Raw genomic sequence first — 9,509 nt, 5'->3', positions numbered from 1 at the left:
TGTTTTGTTTAGCCTGTCCCTCAGGTTGCTTGTGATACCTAGTACATGCTAGGCATGTGGTCCAAGCAGTTTTTTATCCCTTCTCTACCAGAGAGTGATTTTTTTCTTTTTTTTTTTTTTTTCCTTCCTTGCAGCAATTTAAACTTTTTGAAAAACAGATCGCTTCTGCTTGGGTTTTTTGTTCTGGTCCCCCATTCCCCCGCCTCCTGTCTGCTTGCTTGCTTCTTTACTTTGGTGTTCTTTTACCTCAGAATACCAGATTTAACCAAACAAATAAAAGGTATTTTTATCCAGTGACCTCTCTTCCTCATAGTCCTGAATGAAGAAGTTGTTCAGGGTTAAAATAACCCTGGGAAAAAAAACTCAAAGCAAATTAGTTTGGGGTTTTTTTTTTTTTTAAATGTGGATCCCTCTGTTGGTATGGCTGCTTGGTTTTACTGGCATGAGTGAAGCAGGTATGTCTAAATCGGCAGTGCTCTAGATAAAGATGCTCTTCAGACTTTCTTTGTTCTGTAAACCTAAGTTTTTTTAATTAATGGGGTCAGACTCACTAACGATACTTAGTTCGCTGATAGCACTTGAAGCTTCCCCTTCCCAGAAGGTCATTTGCTGTGATAACTGAGTAACAGGAGGTATAATCTAAAAGTTGAAGTACTGCTGTGTGCTACCTTTTTCCAGTTCTGTGTAGCAGTTGCACGTGCCGTCAAAGTGCTGCATGTGCTTTTATTAAAAATGCAAGTAGTGCCTAACTGGTTTCAGTACTTCTGGAGAAGTCTGAAGTGGGTCTATGCTACTTTCATTCTGAAGTGACCATTTTTGCAGATATATATGCTGTGCTAGCAGAGTAGCAGGACTGGGTTTTAATTGGATGGATGGATTGGATGGTTTTGCTCATCAGTTTTAAAACTCTCTTCCAGCTAGTTCTGTCTTCAGGATACTGTATATAGTGAAATGTTTCTGTTTTGTAGCTTAGTATTTAGTCTACATCAAACAGTTGCAGAGAATACTTTTTATACCTGTATTTTTTTCTGAGATGTTCTTATGTAATAGCATAGGGCATCAAACTTCATACTTGTAAAACTGCATGCAGATGACTGGGAGCCTTGGCTTTCTGTGCTGGTATCCTTTCTGGCTGTAGTCCTTGATGTGGGAAAAGAAATCCAATATCTTGGTTTTAAATGTCAACTCTTAGTTGTATGATGGTAGCACTTGTGTGTGGTTGGTAAGCAAATGTTGCTCGTTCTCAGTAGTTCTGCGATTCTGTGATTTCTTGTAAATGCTCTTAACTGCTTCTTCTGTATCACTGCAGATCTTCGGCTTTTTGCAGAAGGTGAAAGCCTTTCTTAGAACTACACAATCTTAGTTTGCAGAGTTTTTGAGGAGTATGGCGAAGATGAAAAACAGCCTTCGTATATTCTTGTACTATGCGCGTTCTTAAATCCAATAGAGTTTTACAGGTCTTGGATTTCAAACTCCAGCTGCTGCATAGTGACTTTTCTGCAAGTTCCAAACCTTGGCTAGAGCTTCTGGGGTCTTGAAACAATCTCAAGCCAACTGTACTCTAATACATTTATTTATTTATTTATTTATTTCCTATCCCCCTGCCCCTCGCCAGGCAATGAAAGGAGAAAAGGGAATTGGGGGAACAGTTACAACTGGAGACGGTCTAAGTGAGGAGCTCACAGAGGAAGCATTTAGTAAGTAATATGTTTTAATTTATTGTATTATTACTATGGCTTTTCTAAAAAACAGGACTTCCTTTAGACATCAGAATTCTTACTTGAGGAATACATCCTGGACTGGCCACACGTTACACCTGTGATCCATGGAGATTTTCATTTGAGATGTCTGGGGGATAACCTGTGCTCAGATAACCTCCTCCCAGTCAGTAGAACTTATGGTCAGAATGAAGTAATATAGTGATAAATGATGACACTCTAGCTAAAAAACAGGACTTCCTTTAGACATCAGAATTCTTACTTGAGGAATACATCCTGGACTGGCCACACGTTACACCTGTGATCCATGGAGATTTTCATTTGAGATGTCTGGGGGATAACCTGTGCTCAGATAACCTCCTCCCAGTCAGTAGAACTTATGGTCAGAATGAAGTAATATAGTGATAAATGATGACACTCTAGTAATAGCTAATTCCAACTGTGGAAGATTTTTAAATGCATACATTAGTGCCAGTATTTCTTCTCTATACTTAAACCAGATTGTAATGAAAGGTGCAAGCTTTTTTTCTTTATTCCCCCCCACCCTGCGTAGCTACATATTTAGGCCACATTCGTTCTACTTGCAAGACTGTTGGGGAAAAAGTAAGATAAACTCCGCTTGATGACTTGAGGAGCTCGTCTTTGAGAAATGAGCCAGAGAAGAACATCATCTTCGTATAACTCTAAAACACTTAGTATTTCTTATATTCAAAAGAATGCACAGATTGGCAACTAAAAGGTGTAGGGCAAGGAGCATCATATGCATTCACTGTAGTTTTTCTTCCTTATATTGTGAATTAAAGCCTGACACTTGTTGGGACTTTGCGTTGGTTTTGTTGATGCTGGATTCTTGCATGTAGTCTTCACCTTGGCTTTTAAGTGTTACGGGCTGGTAATCTTGAAGCTGATACAAGAAGAATTAGGAGGCACAGCTCTAGTCATATCTACTCATGAGATTTAGTTTTTCAAGTATCTGATAAATCTTCTGTTAAAATCACTGGTAAACTACTGAACTAGCAAAAATTCAAAGCCTGAGGACTGAAATGACCTATTCAGGGTCTGAAGCACACTTTGCTCCCAGTATGATGACTTTGGCTATATAAAACAGTGCAGATTCTTTGGGTCTCTCCTAACCTGGAAGATAAGCTCATAAAACTGGCTGGAAATTGAGAATCTAAACCTAAATATTGCAGGGGACTTAAAGAAAGCTTTTTTTTTTAATATGACTATTTTAATTTTATAATTAAAGATTAGGCAAGGCAAATAGTAAACTCTTATCCATACTCACTCATATTTAATAGCTCTGATTCAGTAGTAATAAGACACAACTATAGGCCCAACTTACTTATCTTGGGTGTGTTGCTAATGGTTTCTGGATTGCAGCTGTTGGGAGTCTGTCTGGCTTGGAAGCTTGTCAAATAAATATCTAGAAACTGTTCTAAAAGCTTTGTTTTGTATATATTCTGATTTGCACTTCAAGCATTTAAACTGCAGCTCGAGTTGAGGGAGAATATATAGCTGGAAACCTCTGATTGTGTTTGCGTCCAGTATCTTGTTTCGTATGGGCAAAGAGGCAAATTCACAAAAAGTTCCTCCTCTGGATGCTCATGCTCTGCTTAGCCCACCAGAAAATGGAAACCAGAAAAAAAGAATCCCCTTACATCTGTGGATCCTCTGTCTCCTTCCCAAATTTGGCATCATCCCTGTTAAACGGCAGAAGGCTGAAGATCTGCTCCTAGTCACTTGTTCAAATATCCCGGGCCCCGGAGCCTCAGCGTGCTCTGAAATAAGCCTTAATTTGCTGTGATTTGAAAAGAGCAACTTTGGAAGCAAATATTAAGTCTTGGCAGGATGCAAAGGAGATGTTGCAGGAGCAGGAGGAGGAAAAAAATTTTTCTGTAAAATAACTGATCGTGACAAGTGCTGCAGGTATTTCTCTCCATAGGGGCAGCTATAGATCTATTCCCAACAATGGTCTCGCTGCAGGAGTAGCAGTGATAGCTGTGCTACTGGGGCATAACCCTTAGCTCTTTGTCTTAGCCTAATGCCAGGGCTGGGTCAGAGGCTTGGCATTAAACTCTGTTAGATGTAGAACATGTGCATCAAAGGGCAGTAAAATTTTGGACCTGCCAGAGCCACTTCTCACTATGATCTTAATGCATCTCTTAACTTCCAACTTCAGTATTACAATGAAGGGTGGGGGGGGAACCAACCAAAACCCCAATTTAAAAACCCCCAAGCGTCAGCTTTCAAATGAAAGCTGTTAAGTTTATACTGTGTTTTCAGATTTTTTTTATGGGTTATAAGTCTTATTTATACATAGTTACAGCCATACTTCAGAAAGAAGAAAGCCCCATTGTCTGTCTCCTAGCGGAGAATGTTATGCTACGGTGACTTAACTTACAGCTGAAGAGTTTTGCTGCTTTGCTTCCAAGTAGCAGTTGTAACATACCTCCTCTGAATGCCGCAGAGCTCAATGTAAGTGTTATTGTAAAGGTTTATCTTAGAGTGTCACTCCCTGTGTTTTCTCTCTAAATCTCAGCAGTACTTTTTACTCCGTTCATCGGCCTCCTCTCTACTCCAGAAAATTCAGAGCTCTTGTGCGTATCCGAAGGGCGTGCTGAAGTCAACCAACGTAATGTCAGGCTCTGGCATTTTATTTTTTTTTAGTCGTTGCCTGTCTCTGTTCATCTCTGCTGCCTTCCATGGGGCTTCCACGTTACGGAGTCCTTGATGGATCCTGTTTTATAAAGAACCGCAACGATTTCATTGAGTTCCTCACACGTGTATGCTCAAGTGCTAACCATATGTCTAAACAAAACAAACTGAATTCTCCAGGTTTCTCGGGATATTGAATGCTGGAGGTTGCTTTTTCAGTGGTCGGGATGGCAAACTCCACTCCGTTAGCCAGTGTACAGCTGTGTATGTTCTGCTTCAGATACGTACAGGGGAAGAACAAGGTGCAGTCTTACTTTTAGATTATCTGATGCAAAATTAAGTTGAATTTTGTTTCTTAAGTGTTTCTTCTTAATGGGAATAAACTTGTTTACTTGTAACACTGAGTAACAAGTTTGTCTATATGCAATGCAGGATGGTAGCTGTCAGGAGAGGAATGGCTCCATAGTCCTGGAGTGGACCGCAATTAAAGGTTATTTACTGGTGACAGACACATCAAACAAGGCTCTGTGTATCCTGCAGTTCCCGTCTAACTTTCTTAAAATGCTCTTTCTTTCAGCTAACCAGTTGCCAGCAGGCTTAATAACTACAGACGGTCAACAGCAGAATGTTATGGTCTACACAACATCGTATCAACAGGTACTGTATCCCGTCCCCTACTCTCCCTTCTGCTGCTAAAATTCAAATGCTAATTCAGCTGCCCTGTTCTGAAAGATGTGGATGAATTTTATTTAGTCCTTTGGTGGTGACATTCCAACACTGTGACAATTCAAGGCTGCTAGCTGCGATGCAGTTTCAGAAAAGGTGCATTTGAATGTAAGCTTGCATTTTCTTTTTCTAGATCTCTGGTGTTCAACAAATTCAGTTCTCATGATTTGAAGAAAACTTTGGATCTGGGAACACGAGACAGAAAAGCTGTGCAACTCTAACGAAGAGGCAGTTTTAATGACTGGTGAAGAGATTTATCTCTTTGTATATTAAATAGCTGTAATGTAGCTACATGAAGCTTGACTAATTGAGGTGTGAGTTCTGACTCAAATCTTTTTCATGATGATTTTAAAAAAAAAAAATTGGATTTTAAAGGTATTAAAGTATTTTTGTTTTGTACAAGAGTTTGTTGCTCTGTATAACTCCTGTATGCATTGTATATTGCAATTTATTACTGTCAGAGATTTGTAGACAGTTTCTTATTTTCATATTGAATCATGTTACTTTTGTAATTCAGGTAAACAGCTGGGTTAATTCATGTTTACCCTTTGAATAAAATTGTAAGGGTAAAGTTCATTTTTGAATGCAAGTTGCCTTTATTATAAAGATTGAGTTGGTCTTGGTTATGTAACTTGTCTTGCATGACAACCTCAGCTAACTTTACATGTCAGCATATTTATTGAAATTTTGAAAGGGACTTTTTCCTCGTGAAACTAGCAGCTCAAAAGAATTGCTACAACTGTTTTTTTTAATGTAACTTCAGAATTAAAAATTAATCAAAAACAACCAATGCTCTACTACTACATTTAGAGACTAAGAGCTTATCAACAGTATTGATGAAAACACTGACTGTGTGCCATGCAGGTCTTCATTTCTTTTTTTTTTTTTCAGTTGCATTAACTCTCCTTAGACTTACTTTGATATATTTAAGGTAGTCTTTGTGCTACTGAAATGATTCTTCGTTTTTATGTATGGTTTTTAGAATCCAAAACTTAGAAATTCAAGGGGGGTGGGATTTTATAGTCCTTGTGGTGAAAGATCTCATTTTAACTTTTTACTGAAATGTTTTAAGGTTTCTTGTGAGACTGTGGGAACTCAACTGTGTTAGCGACTTTCTGTGTACAGGCTGCGTGTGTGTGCGTGCGTGCGCCTGAGTGATTGAAACTTGAACAGGTGATACAAATCTGAAATGGAAGAGAGACTTCTAGTTTGCTGTCTCTTTCCTGGTTTTGCAATAAACTCTATCTAGATAATGTAGTTCTGTATATTTAGTGAGCTGTTCTTAGTAACATTGCTGTTTCTTTAACAATAGGGTGGGTAATTTTGTTAGATGCAATGTCTTAGCCTGTTAGGATAGGGGTGGTGGTTTTAGTAATATATCTTATTCAGACTGAATTTTGGGACCTTTGATATTTTTACTGTTTGCAGTGGACTGAAATGTAATATAATAATTACCTTTCCACATACCTGTCATTAACTTAAGCAAACCACACCTTGAATCTGTTGCCATATAATTTCTTGCTGGTTTTGTCTTTTTCTTTGGGAAAAAAAAAAACCCAAACCAAAACAGTTTAATATTGGGAAAATAGTTTAAACTAAGACATCCCAGAAACCTAAACTAGCCAATTCTTTGCTAAACAAAAATTTTATGTATGTGCAGATTTGAACAGTGTTTCTTACAAGTCAGCATCATGCTGGCAGAGCCTCTGGAGGCGATCCAGTGTATTCTGTGGCGATCGGGGCGGATGTTCTGGGTTTTGTGGCAGTCTGTCATTCTTCAGCAGTTATGACTGAACAAATGGAGTTTTTCATTAAATGTACAAATGAATAACACAATCACTACACGAGCCCCTTCTGTTTGTATTCCATTTATTTCAGGCTGTCATACCCTGTTCTTGATGTTCCCAGATTTGCAATGGAAAAAGCTGTGACCTCAGCTAAGGAGAAGCTAGGAGAGATTTGGCAGTTGGATGCGCAGAAAGGGGGCTGAGGTCATCCCTCACAGTTGCTTGAAACCAGCTATGTTTTTCAGTCTGCTATCTCTTCTGTGAGTTTAGGTTAAAGTGTTTTGAGCTTGTGGTTTACACACCATCATGTGAGCAAAGGAGCTGATACTGCTTTGGTTTTCTTTTTTCTTTTTCTTCTCCCCCTCACCCCCTGAGGTCCAGGGACAAAACTACAACCAACTTGTTCATTCACTTCCTGAAAATACACACATAGAAGTAATAGTACAATGCGTCGTTTGATCTCCCTGAAACCATTCACCTAATAAAGTTTGCAGGGTGCTGTAGTGCTGGTAAAACAAATGTGGTCTGAGGAAATACTTGTCTAATTTATATTAGTAGTAGCACTACCACTGTGGAGTCTTTATTTTTGTTTAACAACTGATGTGTTCTCACCTTTCTGTTTGTAAGTACTCCAAGTTTAAAAGTAGCTTAGACCCAAACCGAGAGTGACTATTCCTGCTGTATCCCATCTGCTTCTACAGAACTGCTGTCTTTGGTTCTGGGAAGGTTTTGTTTGAACTAACATTGTCTTGAGCTTGAGCTCGAAACAGCTGTGCCAGCCTATGCTAAAACTTGGAGAAAGGGTGCTTGATTGAAACAGCAGTGATGTTCAAAGATCTTTTTTGCAAGCACAGTGACTTTTTTTAGGTGCCTTTCCATGACACAAGCAAATTTTACTACGTTAATTTTTATGATGAATTTCCGTGTGACTTGATCCTTCTGATCTTTATAGAGTGTTCGTGGTGTCTTTAAAAGCACAGAAATACTGTTATCTCTAGTCAAAATGCAGTTATGAGGAAAGCTCGTTTAGATGGTGGTGTTCTACATCCCATTTTCATTACAGGCTTGATGGGAGCTGAGGCTCTGCCTTTACCAGTCTTGCTGATGTACATATGCATCTTTTACTATTTTATTTATTCCTCTGTTCTGATCTCTACTGAACACTAAAATATGTGGCTGGATGGTGTAGCCAGAACACAGCGGGAGTCTTGGTGTGAGGCGGTACATCCTAAATACCTACTGACCCATGCTTATCTGCCTGTAGCTAAAAATCAGTCTGAATTATGTGGGCTATACTTTAAATAGCTGTCTTCCTTGAACTGCACCCTGGATACACTGTGAATCATGTCAGATTACTAGATGGTCCCTATTGCAGAGTTTCAAGATGATGCTCATTAACGTGTTGTAAGCATATATAGGTGATTTCTTTCTTGCCTTTGGCAGGAGAGGAAGCATATGGGCAACTGCACATGCACAGGAGATTCCTCAATGCGAAGCAACGCAGAGAGCAAAGGGGAGAGCCAAAGGCTAGTATTTTCCCCAGCACCTTGCTGTCATGATAAGAGCTGGCAGCAGCCTTGCTTATAGCTATAAAATTCTTCATTTTGCAGAGCTTTGAATGTGATTAATGTTCTAGTTAAGTCACGTAGACTTGCTGCTTCGTTATATTTACAGTGATAAGGCAACTTGCTTTTTAGGTCACTGCATTCCCAAATGGTGCCGGCTAGACTTTTTTCAGTTTTGATTTGTACCGAAGAAGAAAGGAAGTTTTTCACTTAAATTTGAAGTTAATTTTCTTACGTTTATAGATGGAAAAAAAAATGTATGTAGATTCTAGGATGACTAATGCTATAGGGAAGCTGTATTTTATGTAGTCCTATAGGAAGAAGTTAAATATTGATAATGTGGACAATGGTTACTCTTATATTCCTCTTTCATATTGGTTCGGTGAAAAGAGCGGTGGTGGAAGAATGCCTTTTGTTTGTGGTACAGTTTAATACATGTACCTAGTTGAAGACATAGACCAATTTCTCCTCTTTGAAAACAAGAAATGTTGTTCTGGCATAATCATTTACACCTCCACCCTTTAAAAGGCTGAAAAAATTAAGCAACTGGATAGTAATCTGTTTACGTATTGATCTGTGAAATTGGCATGATAACGGACTGCAATGTCACCTCTGACCCTCAGTATGTAAAAATTTAATGGAAAGCTCTCTAGAAACTCGGTGCCAGTTCAGCTTGCGCTGACATCCAAGGCCAAACGCTCTTGGGAGTGGGGGCAGTTTGCTCCTATGCACAATAGTTTCCGAATTGGTGGCAGCTGCACCGTGTTTATTAAAATGCAGTCTCCAAGTGTGGCTGTGGAGGCAGTGAGAGAGGCGAGGCAGTGCACGGCAGCTCCGAGGGAGTCAGCTACACTGGTTTAGGAAATCTTCCAGGCAAATCGCCAAAGTCATTTCCTGGAATATCTTACTGCAGCACTCTGGGCCAGAGGATCCATCTATCAGGAGCAATGGCACCTGACTTGCTTTTTGTGTGAAAGAAAACAATTGAGGGTTTAAATCTGCTGGGCAGAGGAGCATCCTTGAGGCTGCTAATCTAATCTGTGCGTGCCTAATAC

The 9,509-nt window shown here is 39.4% G+C and overlaps 1 protein-coding gene across 1 annotated transcript in view; it reads left to right on the top strand.

Moving 5' to 3' along the window:
* The window catches only part of NFYB (nuclear transcription factor Y subunit beta), a 17,871-nt gene extending 11,983 nt beyond the window's left edge, over positions 1-5,888 (top strand). The window contains exons 5-7 of the mRNA XM_009288386.2: positions 1,616-1,697; positions 4,954-5,033; positions 5,236-5,888. Of these exons, the coding sequence (XP_009286661.1) occupies positions 1,616-1,697; positions 4,954-5,033; positions 5,236-5,268 (195 nt within the window). The 3' untranslated portion in view covers positions 5,269-5,888. The remainder of the gene's footprint in view (positions 1-1,615; positions 1,698-4,953; positions 5,034-5,235) is intronic.
* Positions 5,889-9,509: the final 3,621 nt, after the last annotated feature.

This window comes from Aptenodytes forsteri, unplaced genomic scaffold, assembly GCF_000699145.1.
Source record: "Aptenodytes forsteri isolate BGI_AS27 unplaced genomic scaffold, ASM69914v1 Scaffold56, whole genome shotgun sequence".
In the NCBI taxonomy this organism is placed as follows: Eukaryota; Metazoa; Chordata; class Aves; order Sphenisciformes; family Spheniscidae; genus Aptenodytes; species Aptenodytes forsteri.
Note: the sequence above shows the minus strand (reverse complement) of the source record. Positions and strands in the feature narration are given on the sequence as shown.